The 21,617-nt window shown below is 43.8% G+C and overlaps 1 protein-coding gene across 1 annotated transcript in view; it reads right to left on the bottom strand.

The window, feature by feature from the left end:
- Window positions 1-8,347: 8,347 nt before the first annotated feature.
- Window positions 8,348-21,617, bottom strand: part of LOC123492382 (myomesin-1-like) — a 39,630-nt gene continuing 26,360 nt past the window's right edge. The window contains exons 4-7 of the mRNA XM_045224908.1: window positions 10,820-10,856; window positions 10,666-10,688; window positions 10,483-10,538; window positions 8,348-9,897 (exon numbers count right to left, since the gene is read on the bottom strand). Coding sequence (XP_045080843.1) covers window positions 9,640-9,897; window positions 10,483-10,538; window positions 10,666-10,688; window positions 10,820-10,856 — 374 coding nt within the window. The 3' untranslated portion in view covers window positions 8,348-9,639. The remainder of the gene's footprint in view (window positions 9,898-10,482; window positions 10,539-10,665; window positions 10,689-10,819; window positions 10,857-21,617) is intronic.

Below are 21,617 nucleotides of genomic sequence, written 5' to 3' on the forward strand. Positions count from 1 at the left end.
AGAGATGAACATACTTTGGTGCGAAAAGTGCAAATCAATCCCAGAACAACAGCAAAGGACCTTGTGAAGATGCTGGAGGAAACAGGTACAAAAGTATCTCCAGTAAAACGAGGCCTATATCGACATAACCTGAAAGGCCACTCAGCAAGGAAGAAGCCACTGCTCCAAAACCGCCATAAAAAAGCCAGACTACGGTTTGAAACTGCACAAACCGTAGTCTGCACAGTTCTATTTCTGATGAAACAAAAATAGAACTGTTTGGCCTAAATGACCATCATTATCTTTGGAGGAAAAAGGGGGAAGGCTTGCAAGCCGAAGAACACCATCCCAACCGTGAAGAACGGGGGTGGCAGCATCATGCTGTGGGGGTGCTTTACTGCAGGAGGGTCTGGTGCACTTCACAAAATAGATGGCATCATGAGGAAGGAAAATTATGTGGATATATTGAAGCAACATCTCAAGACATCAGTCAGGAAGTTAAAGCTTGGTCGCAAATGGGTCTTCCAAATGGACAATGACCCCAAGCATACAAGCGTCGTTGTAAATAGGAATTTGTTCTTAACTGACATGCCAAGTTAAATAAAGGTTAAATAAAATAAAAATAAAAATACTTCCAAAGTTGTGGCAAAATGGCTTAAGGACAACATAGTCAACGTATTCGAGTGGCCATCACAAAGCCCTGACCTCAATCCTATAGAAAATCTGTGGGCAGAACTGAAAAAGCTTGTGCGAGCAAGGAGGCCTACAAACCTTACTTAGTTACACCAGCTCTGTCAGGAGGAATGGGCCAGAATTCACCCAACTTATTGTGGGAAGCTTGTGGAAGGCTACCCGAAACGTTTGACCCAAGTTAAACAATTTAAAGGCAATGCTACCAAATACTAATTGAGTGTATGTATACTTCTGACCCACCAGGAATGTGATGAAAGAAATAAAATCTGAAATAAATCATTCTCTCTACTATTATTCTGACATTTCACATTCTTAAAATAAAGTGGTGATCCTAACTGACCTAAGACAGGGAATTTTTACTAGGATTACATTTCAGGAATTGTGAAAAACTGAGTTGAAATTTATTTGGCTAAGGTGTATGTAACCTTCTGACTTCAACTGTATATATAACTGTATATATATATACACAGTGGGGAGAACAAGTATTTGATACACTGCCGATTTTGCAGGTTTTCCTACTTACAAAGCATGTAGAGGTCTGTCATTTTTATCATAGGTACACTTCAACTGTGAGAGACAAAAATCCAGAAAATCACATTGTATGATTTTAAGTAAATAATTTGCATTTTATTGCATGACATAAGTATTTGATCACCTACCAACCAGTAGGAATTCCGGCTCTCACAGACCTGTTAGTTTTTCTTTAAGAAGCCCTCCTGTTCTCCACTCAATACCTGTATTAACTGCACCTGTTTGAACTCATTACCTGTATAAAAGACACCTGTCCACACACTCAATCAAACAGTCCCCAACCTCTCCACAATGGCCAAGACCAGAGAGCTGTGTAAGGACATCAGGGATACAATTGTAGACCTGCACAAGGCTGGGATGGGCTACAGGACAATAGGCAAGCAGCTTGGTGAGAAGGCAACAACTGTTGGCGCAATTATTAGAAAATGGAAGAAGTTCAAGATGACGGTCAATCACCCTCGGTCTGGGGCTCCATGCAAGATCTCACCTCGTGGGGCATCAATGATCATGAGGAAGGTGAGGGATCAGCCCAGAACTATACGGCAGGACCTGGTCAATGACCTGAAGAGAGCTGGGACCACAGTCTCAAAGAAAACCATTAGTAACACACTACGCCGTCATGGATTAAAATCCTGCAGCGCACGCAAGGTCCCCCCTGCTCAAGCCAGTGCATGTCCAGGCCCGTCTGAAGTTTGCCAATGACCATCTGGATGATCCAGAGGAGGAATGGGAGGAGGTCATGTGGTCTGATGAGACAAAAATAGAGCTTTTGGTCTAAACTCCACTCGCCGTGTTTGGAGGAAGAAGAAGGATGAGTACAACCCCAAGAACACCATCCCAACCGTGAAGCATGGAGGTGGGAACATCATTCTTTGGGGATGCTTTTCTGCAAAGGGGATAGGGACGACTGCACCGTATTGAGGGGAGGATGGATGGGGCCATGTATCGCGAGATCTTGGCCAACAACCTCCTTCCCTCAGTAAGAGCATTGAAGATGGGTCGTGGCTGGGTCTTCCAGCATGACAACGACCGAAACACACAGCCAGGGCAACTAAGGAGTGGCTCCGTAAGAAGCATCTCAAGGTCCTGGAGTGGCCTAGCCAGTCTCCAGACCTGAACCCAATAGAAAATCTTTGGAGGGAGCTGAAAGTCCGTATTGCCCAGTGACAGCCCCGAAACCTGAAGGATCTGGAGAAGGTCTGTATGGAGGAGTGGGCCAAAATCCCTGCTGCAGTGTGTGCAAACCTGGTCAAGACCTACAGGAAACATATGATCTCTGTAATTGTAAACAAAGGTTTCTGTACCAAATATTAAGTTATGCTTTTCTGATGTATCAAATACTTATGTCATGCAATAAAATGCAAATTAATTACTTAAAAATCATACAATGTGATTTTCTGGATTCTCACAGTTGAAGTGTACCTATGATAAAAAGTACAGACCTCTACATGCTTTGTAAGTAGGAAAACCTTCAAAATCGGCAGTGTATCAAATACTTGTTCTCCCCACTGTATATATATATATATATATATATATATATATCAGATCAGTCCTTTTGGGAGCCCAGATAATATATTTATAAATCCCATCATTGGATATTTCGGTAGTTATGTTACCGAAGAGATTCCATAGGCCAGCATATATGACCTAAATTGTGAATATTGAAAACATGTGTAGCCTGGTAATGTGTATGTATCTTTAAAATCTTGGCATGTTCTCAAACCATTACTGTCCATGATATCGGTAAGAGTACGGTTTCCACATTTGGACCATTGGGGGCAAAAGGCTGCCCTCCAGATCGCAAGGCATTGATGACAAATATTGGAGTATGGACGTGCCATTTTGATTCCCAGTTACATTGTTTCTAAATGTTGCGCCAAATATAAATGTTGTGAGCAATACTAGGACCAAAGCATAGTTTACATTGTTTAAGGGATATATCAGTGGAGACCACCTCTTCCAGGTCAATAGGAGACACCATATTACATTGTTTAAGGGATATATCAGTGGAGACCACCTCTTCCAGGGCAATAGGAGACACCATATTACATTGTTTAAGGGATATATCAGTGGAGACCACCTCTTCCAGATCAATAGGAGACACCATATTACATTGTTTAAGGGATATATCAGTGGAGACCATCATTTCCAGGGCAATAGGAGACACCATATTACATTGTTTAAGGGATATATCAGTGGAGACCACCTCTTCCAGGTCAATAGGAGACACCACATTACATTGTTTAAGGGATATATCAGTGGAGACCACCTCTTCCAGATCAATAGGAGACACCATATTATATTGTTTAAGGGATATATCAGTGGAGACCACCTCTTCCAGATCAATACGAGACACCATATTACATTGTTTAAGGGATATATCAGTGGAGACCACCTCTTCCAGGTCAATAGGAGACACCATATTTCTCTCTATACTCAGCCAGGGGGCAAAATAATCATGTCTAAATCAATTTAGGATGGGGCGAAATGATAGAGCCTGGAAATACAATTTAAAGTTTGGTATGGATAGTCCTCCTACATATTTCCCTCTTTTTGTAAATGTATTAATTTTACCTTGCCATATATACTGATCAAAAATATAAATGCAACATGTTAAGTGTTGGTCCCATGTTTCATGAGCTGAAATAAAATATCCCAGAAATATTCCATACTCACAAAAAGCTTATCTCAAATGTTGTACATAAATTTGTTTACATCCCTGTTTGGTGAGCATTTATCCTTTGCCAAGATAATCCATCCACTTGACAGATGTGGCATATCAAGAAGCTGATTAAACAGCATGATCATTACACAGGTGCACCTTATGCTGGGGACAATAAAAGGCCATTCTAAAATGTACAGTTTTGTCACAACACAATGGCACAGATATCTCAAGTTTTGAGGGAATGTGAAATTGGCATGCTGACTACAGGAATGTCCAACAGAGCTGTTGCCAGATCATTTAATGTTCATTTCTCTACTGTAAGCCCCCTCCAATGTCGTTTTAGAGAATTTGGCAGTACATCCAACCAGCCTCACAACCGCAGACCACGTGTAACCACGCCAGCCCAGGACCTCCACATCCGTCTTCTTCCCCTGAGGGATTGTCTGAGGAGGGGGGGTACTGCTGAGGAGTATTTCTGTCTGTAATAAAGCCCTTTTGTGGGGAAAACATCATAGTGATTGGCTGGGCCTGGTTCCCCAGTGGGTGGGCCTATGCCCGCCCAGGCCCACCCATGGCTGCGCCCCTGCCCAGTCACGTGAAATTCATAGATTAGGGCCTAATGAATTTATTTCAATTGACTGATTTCCTTATATGAACAGTAACTCAATCAAATCTCAGAAATTGTTGCGTTTATATTTTTGTTCAGTATACATTTTTAAGCTGCACTATCAATTGTATCCCCATAGGAAGTATTGAACTACAGAAATTCAGCAATTACATTTTGCAATTAAAATTGCATTTTAATGAGCAATTCAGCTCATTAAAATGCAAATCAATTTATAACATTTTTGACATGCGTTTTTCTGGATTTTTTTGTTGTTATTCTGTCTCTCGCTGTTCAAATAAACCTACCATTAACATTATAGACTGATCATGTCTTTGTCAGTGGGCAAACATACAAAATCAGCAGGGGATCAAATACTTTTTCCCTTCACTGTACCAACCTTTGCAGGAAAACTGGCCCACGCAAGGTTCAGTCTTTTTTGTGCGCACGCATCTTTAATAAATGGTTAGAGCCAGTTTGCGCTGTTCTGTGAAGGGAGTAGTACACCGCGTTGTACGAAATCTTCAGTTTCTTGGCAATTTCTCGCATGGAATAGCCTTCATTTCTCAGAACAAAGAATAAACTGATGAGTTTCAGAAGAAAGTTCTTTGTTTCTGGCCATTTTGAGCCTGTAATTGAACCCACAATTGCTAATGCTCCAGATACTCAACTAGTCTCAAGAAGGCCAGTTTTATTGCTTCTTTAATCAGCACAACAGTTTTCAGCTGTGCTAACATAATTACAAAAGGGTTTTCTAATGATCAATTAGCCTTTTAAAATGATAAACTTGGATTAGCAAACACAACGTGCCATTGGAACACATGACTGATGGTTGCTGATAATGGGCCTCTGTACGCCTATGTAGATATTCCATTAAAAAATCAGCCGTTTCCAGCTACAATAGCCATATACAACATTAACAATGTCTACACTTTATTTCTGATAAATTTAATGTTATTTTAATGGACACAAAACGTGCTTTTCTTTCGAAAACAAGGACATTTCTAAGTGATCCCAAACTTTTGAACGGTAGTGTATGTCCTTGAACTGATTATTTTAAAATCAAGCACAGAAGAAGTGATAAGGATCATTTTGTTGCTAATGGCAGCCTGCAGTACCCCGGTCTGCCTTCAACTTGATTTACTCAATGAGAGGGGGCAGCACTGAGCTAGCCTGCATGTTTTGAGATGCCATCTTAACCGACTTCATTTGGCTTCAATGCGCTATTGAGTCTTCACATAGGAATTAATGGTGTCATGTGATCGATTGCTTTGTCCATTCATATATACAGTCACTACAGAACAGCACAACACAGCACACCTACAACACAACACAACAACACCTACAACACAACAACACAACCCAGAACAGAACAGCACAACACAGCACACCTACAACACAACACAGCACACCTACAACACAACCCAGAACAGAACAGCACAACACAGCACACCTACAACACAACACAGCACACACAACACAACAACACAACCCAGAACACACACAACACAACCCAGAACAGAACAGCACAACACAGCACACCTACAACACAACACAACACACACAACACAACCCAGAACACACACAACACAACCCAGAACAGAACAGCACAACACAGCACACCTACAACACAACACAGCACACACAACACAACAACACAACCCAGAACAGAACAGCACAACACAGCACACCTACAACACAACACAGCACACACAACACAACAACACAACCCAGAACAGAACAGCACAACACAGCACACCTACAACACAACACAACACACACAACAAAACAACACAACCCAGAACAGAACAGCACAACACAGCACACCTACAGCACAACACAGCACACCTACAACACAACACAGCACACCTACAACACAACACAGCACACCTACAACACAACAGAACACACACAACACAACACAACACAACAACACAACCCAGAACAGAACACACACAACACAACACAACACAACCCAGAACAGAACACACAACACAACAACACGACCCAGAACAGAACACACACAACACAACAACACAACCCAGAACAGAACACACACAACACAACACAACACAACACAACCCAGAACAGAACACACAACACAACAACACGACCCAGAACAGAACAGAACAGAACACACACAACAAAACACAACACAACACAACAGAGCAGAGCAACAGGACACAACAGAACCCAAAAGAACGCAACACAATCAATCAATCAAATGTATTTATAAAGGCCTTTTTACATCAGTAGATGTCACAAAGTTCTATACAGAAACCCAGCCTAAAACCCCAAACAGAAAGCAATGCAGATGTAGCAGCACGGTGGCTAAGAAAATCTCCCTAGAAAGGCAGGAACCTAGGAAGAAACCTAGAGAGGAACCAGGCTCTGAGGGGTGGCCAGTCCTCTCCTGGCTGTGCCGGGTGAAGATTATGAGTACATGGCCATTAAGGCCAAATTGTTCTTCAAGATGTTCAAACATTCATAGATGACCAGCAGGGTCAAATAATAATCACAGTGGTTGTAGAGGTTGCAACAGGTCAGTACATCAGGAGTAAATGTCACTTGGCTTTTCATAGCCGGGCATTTAGAGGTTGAAATAGCAGGTGCGGTAGAGAGAGAGAGAGTTGAAAACAGAAGGTCTGGGACAAGGTAGCTCGTCCGGTGAACAGAACAGAACACAACAGACCCCAGAACAGAACAGAACAACAGAACAACAGAAAACAACACAACAGAATGCAACAGAACCCAAAAGAACAACAGAACACAACAGACTCCAGAACACAACACAACAGAACAACAGAATGCAACAGAACACAAAAGAACAACAGAACACAACAGACTCCAGAACAGAACACAACAGAACACAACACAACAGAACAACAGAATGCAACAGAACCCAAAAGAACAACATAACACAACAGCAGGGCTACCAGCTGCAGCTATGTGACAATGTCATGTGACTTTATGGAAAAGCCATGATGGTGAAAAAATGATTTATATTTTGTAACAGTCCATGACCTCACATCAATGACTACATACAGTATGAATGGACAAAGCCATTGATCAAGTGACACCATTCATTTCTATGTGAAGTCTCAATAGCACATTGAAGCCAAATTAAGTTGGTTAAAGTGATACTCCAGAACTTTTGTATAATTTCAGCCAGCAGTTTTGAAAGTGGTGCTCACGAGCCAAAACGAGTCCCTGGTTTTTGTGTACTACGTCATCATACATTTCATATATGTATTTTTTGTTGTTGTGCAATTTGTATGATACGTTACGAATCCAATTAGTACCATATATTACGAATTTGTTGTGCTTAAGATCCGGACTTCGTCTTTAAGATGATGTCTCATGGAGACATAACATGCCCAGTTTGAGCTACTCCATGAAGTGATGTTGCAGGCTAGCTCAGTGCTGCCCCCTCTCATTGAGTGACTCTAGTTGAAGGCCGACCAGGGTACTGCAGGCTTCCATTAGAAACTAAATTATACTTAACTTCTTCTGTGTGCGATTTAAAAATAATCACTTCAAGAACATACAGTACATCTGGTGTCTTAGAAGCAATTATTGGTACCATGATTGCCTTTGAGACATTTGTTTATTTACACAGAGACTGACCATGAAGATCTCCATTTTTCCATTCACCATAATTGGTGATCCTATTTTCTGCATACAGTGCCAGCAGTACCGCGGTCAGCCAGCAGGGGCAGTCGTTCTCCGCTGCCTCATATTCATAACATGAAAACATCCTGCTTATTATGACGAACAGACAGTTCTGTCCTGAGTGGACTTGGTTACAGTAGTTGAGTGATACAATCAATACTAACATCCATCTACTATTGTATGAAGATAAGGAGGAGAGACCGTGAGTAAAGCACCTTTATTAACACAGGGACACGAGTCATGAGGAGGACAGTAGGTTATTACTTTCAATGAACACAAAACACATTTCATAAAGTAGCTCTCACAGCGAACTTTGACATTGTTATGTGTTCTGTCACCATCTGTAGCCTAACTCCACCTTCCTTCCTTCCTTCCTTCCTTCCTTCCTTCCTTCCTTCCTTCCTTCCTTCCTTCCTTCCTTCCTTCCTTCCTTCCGTGTCATGTCAACCTACAGAAATTCTATAGACAAACTGGTAGTAAATGCCTCTAGAAGTATATAGTTTATGTTGAGTTACGTGTTTGTGGGTGTGTGTGTGTGTGTATGTGTGTGTGTATGTGTGTGTGTGTGTGTGTGTGTGTATGTGTGTGTGTGTGTGTGTGTGTGTGTGTGTGCGAGCGCACACCATTGTGTCAATGTGTTATGTATCCAGGCCTGAGGCTGTCAGACAGACAGAACTAGTTTCACATGAACACACTAGAGATACAGGGCTATACAGAAACACCATCCCAAATGGCTCACTATTCCCTACACAGTGCACTACTTTTGACCAGGGCCAATGGGGAATAGGGTGCAATTTGGGATGTACACACAGACTGCCTGCTGGGCCTTTAATGCCTCTGCTTCCTCAACCCTCCAGTCTCCTCTGATCTCTAACCTCTGACCTCTGCTGTAATATATGTTGTGGTTGTCTAACACTTCTACATATTGGCAAGTTACAGTCAGAGTTCAAAGTTTAGCCCAATGTATTTCTAAAGTTTAACCCAAAGTAATGGTCTACTAACATGGGAAGTGAGTAACAGCGTGTTTATCTGAAAGCAGCAGACAGACTAGTCAACCATCTCCTGGTTGGACCAAAACATCCTTACATCTACAAAGACCACAAACCAAGCAACATCAACAGCAGAGTATAACACTATGCTTTCTACTCAACTATATTATCCTCCCAGCTGTTCATCCCAGTGCCTGACAGAGACAGATGGAGAGCAATCCTTCATTCTTCCCAGGTTCATCATTTAGATTCAACACATCAGTATAGACATGATGCCCTGGGGGCTTCTGGTTTCAACATGACAGCAGAAGGATATGTACCAAGACCTCTCAGCAACAAATCTTTGTCATCTCCTGAATGCTTCCAGCCTGTTCTCTGTTTACCATCATGCACTGGGGTAAAGAGCTTTGGAGGTCGCCCTGTCATCCTTCAGCCTGTTATAACTACTCCTCCATCTATCCCCCCATCCCAACTCCATCCCAACTCCATCCCAACTCCATCCTCCTCTACTCTGTTTTCTTCTCATCCTCTGGGAAGTAGACAGACACAGTGAACTCTCCTGCCTCGGTTCCATACTTGTTCTTCACCAGGAGTGCGTACTTCCCTGAGTCGGTCGTGGTTACTGAGGCGATGGTGATGCTGGCAAACTTGCCGTGTTCAAACTTGAGGGCGTAACGTTCGTCAGACACCAGCTCTCTGTCGTTCTTCATCCAGGTGACCTCGGGTGCGGGGTCACCCCACACATTGCCTGTCAGGTTCAGAGACTGGAGAAGTGGGGAGGCATGATGTCAGCACAATATTAAACACTCTGTTCCCAAATAACATACAGACACGGAGGGAAGAGGAGAGAAGTGGAGAGAAAGAGAGACAGAGAAACAAAGACAGAGAAAGAGAGAGAGAAGTGGACAGTGAGAGTGTGAGATATATATATATATATATATATATATATATATAGAGAGAGAGAGAGAGAGAGAGAGAGAGAGAGAGAGAGAGAGAGAGAGAGAGAGAGAGAGAGAGAGAGAGTGAGTGTGAGATATAATATATAGAGAGAGAGAGTGTGAGCGCGAGAGAGGGAGAGGTGGGAAGTGAGAGAGCGAGCGAGAGAGATATATATATATATATATATATATATATATATATATAGAGAGAGAGAGAGAGCGAGTGTGAGTGTGAGCGCGAGAGAGAGAGGTAGAGAGAGAGAAGTGGGAAGTGAGAGAGAGATAGAGAGAGAAAGTGTGAGCGAGAGAGAGAGTGTGAGCGTGCGAGAGAGAAACTTGCTTTGGCTTTGTAAACATATGTTTCCCATGCCAATAAAGCCCTTTGAATTGAGTGAGAGGGATCCTAGTTACCTTGCCCTCCTGGATGGTCACCACATCTGGCAGACCTCCCACCACACGGGCACGGTCTGCAATACAGGATGGTCAGTGTTAACACACACACACACACAGTGTAACATTCAGAGCCCCTCCCACCAGCCCAGAGCAGGAAGAGAAGATGTTTCATAATATTGGAGAATATAAATAACCACTCACTTCTCTCTGCAATGGCAGCAGCCCTGAGGAAGACAGACAGAGAGACAGACACAGGGTCAGGAACATGTCACAACAACAACTATATACACTGCATCTGTCTGTCTGGCTTCATAATAAGAGACCAAGAACGCTGGTGTAGAGTTGGTGAACTTACTTCAGCCTCTGGAACTCTACGAAGGCTTCCTCCCAGGCTGCAATGACAAACAACCCATTAGTGACCAGCTAGATACACAGAGACAGCTCCACAGCCCTAACGCCAGCATTCAGCCTTCAGATGAAATTAGCAGCATGGCAGATAGTTCTCACACCCTGGGCTGAAATAATGGCCTTCAGAGCAGTCTGTTTCCAGCTGTATTCATTGTTCTTGGGTTGATTACAACTTCCAGACTTGTCTCTGAGCTGCTGTGCTGTTTGTTGCTACTTAGCTACCTGACAAACTTTTCGGTTTTTACTTGTAATAACCATTTAATCAAAACTCTGCATTTAACACATTTACTAACATCTTAGTGTTTTCCTCGCTTGACTTTTTTCATTCAACTTTTTCACCCCGGACCCTTTATCTGGACATGGTTCTATAGGACCCTTTATCTGGACATGGTTCTACAGGACTTTTAATCTGGACATGGTTCTACAGGACCTTTTATCTGGACATGGTTCCACAGGACCCTTTATCTGGACATGGTTCCACAGGACCCTTTATCTGGACATGGTTCTACAGGACCCTTTATCTGGACATGGTTCTACAGGACCCTTTATCTGGACATGGTTCTACAGGACCCTTTATCTGGACATGGTTCTACAGGACCCTTTATCTGGACATGGTTCTACAGGAGGCTTTATCTGGACATGGTTCTACAGGACCCTTTATCTGGACATGGTTCTACAGGACCCTTTATCTGGACATGGTTCTACAGGACCCTTTATCTGGACATGGTTCTACAGGAGGCTTTATCTGGACATGGTTCTACAGGACTCTTTATCTGGACATGGTTCTACAGGACCTCCACCAGCTGAAAAAGCTAAGTAGTAACATTAACACTATGCCATCTAATTGCAGTCACTGTACTCATAATATGCAGGAGAACTATCCCCTTATGGTGAGGATAGCCGTGCTGCAAGCCCAGCTTCAGATGCAATCGTTAGGCAAGGGCAATGTAAGTGAAGGAAAGGATGAAACAGCATCTGTGACACCAGTAAGTACAGATAGTAGTATAAATCCCCCCCGCACAGTCCCTGCAGCCGGACAATTTTCTTAAGGCTTCTGGAAAGAAATGCTGTTGGCATGCTCAACCGGTGTCGCTCATTCAGCCGACAGAAACTTTCAACCGGTTCTCTCCATTAAGCAACGAGTCGGAGTCAGAGGCCGCGCCTTCTCAGGTCTCTTCTCCACCCGTTACGGGGTCTGAGCCACCGAAGCCTTCCACCATTAGTGCTGACAAATTAAAAACCCTAGTCATTGGCGACTCCAATACCCACAATATTAGACTTAAAAACAATCGTCCAACGATCATACACTGTTTACCAGGGGGCAGGGCTACCGACGTAAAGCCTAACCTGAAGATGGTGCTGGCTAAGGCTAAAACTGGCGAGTGTAGAGAGTATAGGGATATTGTTATCCATGTCGGCACCAACAATGTTAGGATGAAACAGTCAGAGGTCAACAAGCGCAACATAGCTTCAGCGTGCAAATTAGCTAGAAAGATGTGTCGGCATTGAGTAATTGTCTCTGGCCCCTCCCAGTTAGGGGGAGTGATGAGCTCTACAGCAGACTCGCACTACTCAATCACTGTTTGAAAACAGCTTTCTGCCCCTCCCAAAAGATAGAATTTGTAGATAATTGACACTCTTTCAGTGACTCACCCACAAACAGGACCAAGCCTGGCCTGCTGAGGAGTGACGGACTCCATCCTAGATGGAGGGGTGCTACAGGACCAAGCCTGGCCTGCTGAGGAGTGATGGACTCCATCCTAGCTGGAGGGGTGCTACAGGACCAAGCCTGGCCTGCTGAGGAGTGATGGACTCCATCCTAGCTGGAGGGGTGCTACAGGACCAAGCCTGGCCTGCTGAGGAGTGATGGACTCCATCCTAGCTGGAGGGGTGCTCTCATCTTATCTACCAACATAGACAGGGCTCTAATTCCTCTAGCTCCACAATGAGACAGGGTGCAGGCCAGGCAGCAGGCTGTTAGCCAGCCTGCCAGCTTAGTGGAGTCTGCCACTAGCACAGTCAGTGTAGTCAGCTCAGCTATCCCCATTGAGACAGTGTCTGTGCCTCGATCTAGGTTGGGCAAAACTAAACATGGCGGTGCTCGCCTTAGCAATCTCACTGGAATAAAGACCTCCTCCATTCCTGTCATTATTGAAAGAGATTGTGATATCTCACATCTCAAAATAGGGTTACTTAATGTTAGATCCCTCACTTCCAAGGGATTCATAGTCAATGAACTAATCACTGATCATAATCTTGATGTGATTGGCCTGACTGAAACATGGCTCCAGCCTGATGAATTGACTGTGTTAAATGAGGCCTCTCCTCCTGGTTACACTAGTGACCATATCCCCCGCGCATCACGCAAAGGCAGAGGTGTTGCTAACATTTACGACAGCAAATTAAAAAAATAAATAATAATAAATGACTGCGTTTTTGTCTTTTGAGCTTCTAGTCATGAAATCTATGCAGCCTACTCAATCACTTTTTATAGCTACTGTTTACAGGCCTCCTGGGTCGTATACAGCATTCATCCTTGAATTCCTATCGGACCTTGTAGTCATGGCAGATAATATAAAAATAATTGGTGACTTCAATATTCACATGGAAAACTCCACAGACCCACTCCAAAAGGCTTTTGGAGCCATCATCGACTCAGTGGATTTTGTCCAACATGTCGCTGGACCTACTCATTGCCACAGTCATACCCTGGATCTAGTTTTGTCCCGTGGAATAAAAATTGTGGATCAAATTGTTTTTCCTCATAATCCTGGACTATCGGACCACAATCTTATTACGTTCGCAATCGCAACAAATAATTTTCTCAGACCCCAACCAAGGATTATCAAAAGCTGCGCTATAAATTGTTGGACAACCCAAAGATTCCTAGAGGCCCTTCCAGACTCCCTCCACCTACCCAAGGACGTCGGAGTACAAAAATCAGTTAACGAACTAACTGAGGATCTAAATGTAAACTTGCGTAATACCCTAGATGCAGTCGCACCCCTAAAAACAAAAAACATTTGTCACAAGAAATTAGCTCCCTGGTATACAGAAAATACTCGAGCCCTGAAGCAAGCTTCCAGAAAATTTGAACGGAAATGGCGCTCCACCAAACTGGAAGTCTTCCTACTAGCTTGGAAAGAAAGTACCGTGCAATATCAAAGAGCCCTCACTGCTGCTCGATCATCCTATTTTTCCAACCTAATTGAGAAGAATAACAACAATCCAATATTTATTTTTGATACTGTCGCAAAGCTAACTAAAAAGCAGCATTCCCCAAGAGAGGATGGCTTTCACTTCAGCAGTGACGAATTCATGAACATCTTTGACGAAAAGATCATGATCATTAGAAAGCAAATTACAGACTCCTCTTTGAATCTGCGTATTTCTCCAAAGCTCAGTTGTCCTGAGTCTGCACAGAACTGCCAGGACCTGGGATCAATGGAGACACTCAAGTTTTTTTATCCTGTATCTCTTGATACATTCATGAAAATAGTAATGGCCTCAAAACCTTCAAGCTGCATACTGGACCCTATTCCAAACTAAACTACTGAAATAGCTACTTCCTGTGCTTGGCCCTCCTATGTTGAACATAATAAATGGCTCCCTATCCACTGGATATGTACCACTTTCAATAAACCTGGCAGTAATAAAGCCTCCCTTGAAAAAGCCAAACGTTCACCTGGAAAATGTTTTTAAAAAACGAATCGGCCTGTAACAAATCTCCCATTCCTCTCAAAACTTTTTGAAAAATCTGTTGCGCAGCAACTCACTGCCTTCCTGAAGACAAATAATGCATACGAAATGCTTCAGTCTGGTTTTAGACCCCATCATAGCACTGAGACTGCACTCGTGAAGGTGGCAAATGACCTTTTAATGGCGTCAGACCAAGGCTCTGCATCTGTCCTCGTGCTCCTAGACCTTAGTGCTGCTTTTGACACCATCGATCACCACATCCTTTTGGAGAGATTGGAACCCCTAATTAGTCTACATGGACAAGTTCTTGCCTGGTTTAGATCTTATCTGTCAGAAAGATATCAGTTCGTCTCTGTGGATGGCTTGTCCTCTGACAAATCAATTGTACGTTTCGGTGTTCCTCAAGGTTCTGTTTTGGACAACTTTTGTTTTCACTATATGTTCTACCTCTTGGTGATGTCATTCGGAAACACAATGTCAACTTTCATTGCTATGCTGACGACACACAGCTGTACATTTCGATTAAACATGGTGAAGCCCCGACATTGCCTACCCAGGAAGCCTGTGTTTCAGACATAAGGAAGTGGATGGCGGCAAATGTTTTACATTTAAACTCGTACAAAACAGAGATGCTAGTTCTAGGTCCCAAGAAACAAAGAGATCTGCTGTTGGATCTGAAAATTAATCTTGATTGTTGTACAGTCGTTTAAAATAAAACTGTGAAGGACCTCGGCATTACTCTGGACCCTGATCTCTCTTTTGACGAACATATCAAGAATATTTCAAGGACAGGTTTTTTCCATCTTCGTAACATTGCAAAAATCAGAAAAGTTTAGTCCAAAAATGATGCAGAAAAGCTCGTCCATGCTTTTGTCACTTCTAGATTAGACTACTGCAATGCTCTACTCTCCAGCTACCTGGATGAAGCACTAAATAAACTTCAGTTAGTGCTAAACACAGCTGCTAGAATCTTGACTAGAAGCAAAACATTTTATCATATTACTTCAGTGCTAGTCTCTCTACAAATCAAATCAAATTGTATTTGTCACATGCTCCGAATACAACAGGTGTAGACCTTACCATGAAATGCTTACTTACAAGCCCTTAACCAATAATGCAGTTTTAAGAAAACAGAGTTAAGAAAATATTTACAAAATAAAAACAAAAGTAACAATAAAATAACAATAACGAGGCTATATACAGAGGGTACCGGTACCGAGTCAATGTGCGGGGGTACAGGTTAGTCAAGGTAATAACGAGGCTATATACAGAGGGTACCGGTACCGAGTCAATGTGCGGGGGTACAGGTTAGTCAAGGTAATAACGAGGCTATATACAGGGGGTACCGGTACCGAGTCAATGTGCGGGGGTACAGGTTAGTCGAGGTAATAACGAGGCTATATACAGGGGGTACCGGTACCGAGTCAATGTGCAGGTAATTGTACATGTACAGTGGCTTGCAGAGTATTCACCCCCCTTGTCATTTTTCCTTCAAGTTGGATGGGTTCCGCTGGTGTACAGCAATCTTTAAGTCATACCACAGATTCTCAATTGGATTGAGGTCTGGGCTTTGACTAGGCCATTCCAAGATATTTAAATGTTTCCCCTTAAACCACTCAAGTGTTGCTTTAGCAGTATGCTTAGGGTCATTGTCCTGCTGGAAGGTGAACCTCCGTCCCAGTCTCAAATCTCTGGAAGACTGAAAGAGGTTTCCCTCAAGAATTTCCCTGTATTTAGCACCATCCATCATTCCTTCAATTCTGACCAGTATCCCAGTCCCTGCCGATGAAAAACATCCCCACAGCATGATGCTGCCACCACCATGCTTCACTGTGGGGATGGTGTTCTCGGGGTGATGAGAGGTGTTGGGTTTGCGCCAGACATAGCATTTTCCTTGATGGCCAAAAAGCTTCCATATGTTTGGGGAGTCTCACACATGCATTTTGGCGAACATCAAATGTGTTTGCTTATTTTTTTCTTTAAGCAATGGCTTTTTTCTGACCACTCTTCCGTAAAGCCCAGCTCTGTGGAGTGTACGACTTAAAGTGTTCTAAAGGACAGATACTCCAATCTCCGCTGTGGAGCTTTTCAGCTCCTTCAGGGTTATCTTTGGTCTCTTTGTTGCCTCTCTGATCAATGCCCTCCTTGCCTGGTCCGTGAGTTTTGGTGGGCGGCCCTCTCTTGGCAGGTTTGTTGTGGTGCCATATTCTTTCCATTTTATTATAATGGATTTAATGGTGCTCCATGGGATGTTCAACGTTACGGATATTTTTTTATAACCCAACCCTGATCTGTACTTCTCCACAACTTTGTCCCTGACCTGTTTGGAGAGCTCCTTGGTCTTCATGGTGCCACTTGCTTGGTGGTGCCCCTTGCTTAGTGATGTTGCAGACTCTGGGGCCTTTCAGAACAGGTGTATATTTACTGAGATCATGTGACAGATCATGTGACACTTAGATTGCACACAGGTGGACTTTATTTAACTAATTATGGTACTTCTGAAGGTAATTGGTTGCACCAGATCTTATTTAGGGGCTTCATAGCAAAGGGGGTGAATACATATGCACGCACCACTTTTCCATTATTTATTTTTTTGAATTCTTTGAAACAAGTAATTTTTTTCATTTCACTTCAACAATTTGGACTATTTTGTGTATGTCCATTACATGAAATCCAAATAAAAATCAATTTAAATGACAGGTTGTAATGCAACAAAATAGGAAAAATGCCAAGGGGATGAATACTTTTGCAAGGCACTATAGGTAGGGGTAAAGTGACTATGCATAGATAATAAACAGAGAGTCGCAGCAGTGTAAAAACAAAGGGGTGGGGGGGACAGGTAGGTCAATGCAAATAGTAAATAGTCCGGGTGGCCATTTGATAAATAGTTCAGGAGTCTTATGGCTTGGGGGTAGAAGCTGTTAAGAAGCCTTTTGGACCTAGACTTGGCGCTCTGGTACCACTTGCCGTGCGGAAGCAGAGAGAACAGTCTATGACTAGGTTGGCTCGAGTCCTTGACAATTTTTTGGGCCTTCCTCTGACACTGCCTAGTATATAGGTCCTGGATGGCACTGGCTTCCTGTTAAGGCTAGGGCTGATTTCAAGGTTTTACTGCTAACCTACAAAGCATTACATGGGCTTGCTCCTACCCATCTCTCCGATTTGGTCCTGCCATACATACAGTGAGGGAAAAAAGTATTTGATCCTGATTTTGTACGTTTGCCCACTGACAAAGAAATGATCAGTCTATAATTTTAATGGTAGGTTTATTTGAACAGTGAGAGACAGAATAACAACAAAAAAATCCAGAAAAACGCATGTCAAAATTGTTATAAATTGATTTGCATTTTAATGAGGGAAATAAGTATATGACCCCCTCTCAATCAGAAAGTTTTTTGGCTCCCAGGTGTCTTTTATACAGGTAACGAGCTGAGATTAAGAGCACACTCTTAAATGGAGTGCTCCTAATCTCAGCTTGTTACCTGTATAAAAGACACCTGTCCACAGAAGCAATCAATCAATCAGATTCCAAACTCTCCACCATGGCCAAGACCAAAGAGGTCTCCCAGGATGTCAGGGACAAGAGTGTAGACCTACACAAGGCTGGAATGGGCTACAAGACCATCGCCAAGCAGCTTGGTGAGAAGGTGAAAACATATGGTGTGATTATTCGCAAATGGAAGAAACACAAAATAACTGTCAATCTCCCTCTGCCTGGGGCTCCATGCAAGATCTCACCTCGTGAAATTGCAATGATCATGAGAACGGTGAGGAATCAGCCCAGAACTACACGGGAGGATCTTGTCAATGATCTCAAGGCAGCTGGGACCATAGTCACCAAGAAAACAATTGGTAACACATTACGCCGTGAAGGACTGAAATCCTGCAGCGCCCGCAAGGTCCCCCTGCTCAAGAAAGCACATATACATGCCCGTCTGAAGTTTTCCAATGAACATCTGAATGATTCAGAGGAGAACTTGGTGAAAGTGTTGTGGTCAGATGAGACCAAAATCGAGCTCTTTGGCATCAACTCAACTCGCCGTGTTTGGAGGAGGAGGAATGCTGCCTATGACCCCAAGAACACCATCCCCACCGTCAAACATGGAGGTGGAAACATTATGCTTTGGGAGTGTTTTTCTGCTAAGGGGACAGGACAACTTCACCGCATCAAAGGGATGATGGACAGGGCCATGTACCGTCAAATCTTGGGTGAGAACCTCCTTCCCTCAGCCAGGGCATTGAAAATGGGTTGTGGATTGGTATTCCAGCATGACAATGATCCAAAACACACGGCCAAGGTAACAAAGGAGTGGCTCAAGAAGAAGCACATTAAGGTCCTGGAGTGGCCTAGCCAATCTCCTGACCTTAATCCCATAGAAAATCTGTGGAGGGAGCTGAAGGTTCGAGTTGCCAAACGTCAGCCTCGAAACCTTAATGACTTGGAGAAGATCTGCAAAGAGGAGTGGAACAAAATCCCTCCTGAGATGTGTGCAAACCTGGTGGTCAACTACAAGAAACGTCTGACCTCTGTGATTGCCAACAAGGGTTTTGCCACCAAGTACTAAGTCATGTTTTGCAGAGGGGTCAAATACTTATTTCCCTCATTAAAATGCAAATCAATTTATAACATATTTGACATGCGTTTTTCTAGGATTTTTTTGTTGTTATTCTGTCTCTCACTGTTCAAATAAACCTACCATTAAAATTATAGACTGATCATGTCTTTGTCAGTGGGCAAACGTACAAAATCAGCAGGGGATCAAATACTTTTTTCCCTCACTGTACCTACACGTATGCTACGGTCACAAGACGCAGGCCTCCTTATTGTCCCTAGAATTTCTAAGCAAACAGCTGGAGGCTTTCTCCTATAGAGCTCCATTTTTATGGAATGGTCTGCCTATCCATGTGAGAGACGCAGACTCGGTCTCGACCTTTAAGTCTTTACTGAAGACTCATCTCATTAGGTCCTATGATTGAGTGTAGTCTGGCCCAGGGGTGCGAAGGTGGACGGCAAGGCACTGGAGTGACGAACCACCCTTGCTGTCTCTGCCTGGCCGGCTCCCCTCTCTCCACTGGGATTCTCTGCCTCTGACCCTATTACGGGGGTTGAGTCACTGGCTTACTGGTCCTTTCCATGCCGTCCCTAGGAGGGGTGCGTCACTTGAGTGGGTGGAGTCACTGGCTTACTAGTGCTCTTCCATGCCGTCCCTAGGAGGGGTGCGTCACTTGAGTGGGTTGAGTCACTGGCTTACTAGTGCTCTTCCATGCCGTCCCTAGGAGGGGTCTTCCATGCTGTCCCTAGGAGGGGTGCGTCACTTGAGTGGGTTGAGTCACTGGCTTACTGGTGCTTTCCATGCCGTCCCTAGGAGGGGTACGTCAGTTGAGTGGGTTGAGTCACTGGCTTACTGGTGCTTTCCATGCCGTCCCTAGGAGGGGCGCGTCACTTGAGTGGGTTGAGTCACTGGCTTACTGGTGCTTTCCATGCCGTCCCTAGGAGGGGTGCATCACTTGAGTGGGTTGAGTCACTGGCTTACTGGTGCTTTCCATGCCGTCCCTAGGAGGGGTGCATCACTTGAGTGGGTTGAGTCACTGGCTTACTGGTCCTTTCCATGCCGTCCCTAGGAGGGGTCTTCCATGCCGTCCCTAGGAGGGGTCTTCCATGCCGTCCCTAGGAGGGGTCTTCCATGCTGCCCCTAGGAGGGGTACGTCAGTTGAGTGGGTTGAGATCAGACGTGATCTTCCTGTCTGGTTTTGCGCCCCCTCAGGGTCATGCGGTGGAGGAGATCTTTGTGGGCTATACTCAGCCTTGTCTCAGGGTAGTAGGTTGGTGGGCTATACTCAGCCTTGTCTCAGGGTAGTAGGTTGGTGGGCTATACTCAGCCTTGTCTCAGGGTAGTAGGTTGGTGGGCTATACTCAGCCTTGTCTCAGGGTAGTAGGTTGGTGGGCTATACTCAGCCTTGTCTCAGGGTAGTAGGTTGGTGGGCTATACTCAGCCTTGTCTCAGGGTAGTAGGTTGGTGGGCTATACTCAGCCTTGTCTCAGGGTAGTAGGTTGGTGGGCTATACTCAGCCTTGTCTCAGGGTAGTAGGTTGGTGGGCTATACTCAGCCTTGTCTCAGGGTAGTAGGTTGGTGGGCTATACTCAGCCTTGTCTCAGGGTAGTAGGTTGGTGGTCTGTTGATATCCCTCTGGTGGTGTGGGGGCTGTGCTTTGGCAAAGTGGGTGGGGATATATTTTTACATTTACATTTTATATATATGCTACCTGGTTGGCCCTGTCCGGGGGTATCGTCGGACGGGGCCCCAGTGTCTCCCGACCCCCCCTCCGTCTCAGCCTCCAGTATCTATGCTGCAATAGTCTATGCGCCGGGGGGGCTAGGGTCAGTCTGTTATATCTGGTGTTATTCTCCTGTCTTATCTGGTGTCCTGTGTGAATTTAAGTATGCTCCCTCTAATTCTCTCTCTCTCTCCCTCCCCTCCCGGAGTCAACCGACCAACCCACAGTAACAGACACTAGTGATGTATATATTAGTCAACCGACCAACCCACAATAACAGACACTAGCTCAATTGGTAGAGCATGGCGCTTGTAACGCCAGGGTAGTGGGTTCGATCCCCGGGACCACCCCATACATAAAGATGCATGCACACATGACTGTAAGTCGCTTTGGATAAAAGCGTCTGCTAAATGGCATATTATTATTTATTTAGTCAACTGACCAACCCACAGAAACAGACACTCGTGATGGGCCTCCATTAATTTCGTTAGTCACTCTCACTCAGATATCATATTAAAAACTTCTCTCCACCCTATGGCAAAATATGTAGAATTGCAGGAAATTAGCTGTAAAAGGGCACATTTTTCTCTCTGCCCCAAATGAGTAGAATTGCGTGAAATTTGATAAAATCGGTAATACTTTACAATAAGGTTCCATTTGTAAAGGGTTTATAATTACATTATTAATAGGTATTTAATAATTTGTAAATGCATTATAACCCATTAATAAACTGTTCTACCACATTTGTCAAAATAGTGCAATAACTGGTT

This window comes from Coregonus clupeaformis, chromosome 14 (genome assembly GCF_020615455.1).
Source record: "Coregonus clupeaformis isolate EN_2021a chromosome 14, ASM2061545v1, whole genome shotgun sequence".
In the NCBI taxonomy this organism is placed as follows: domain Eukaryota; kingdom Metazoa; phylum Chordata; class Actinopteri; order Salmoniformes; family Salmonidae; genus Coregonus; species Coregonus clupeaformis.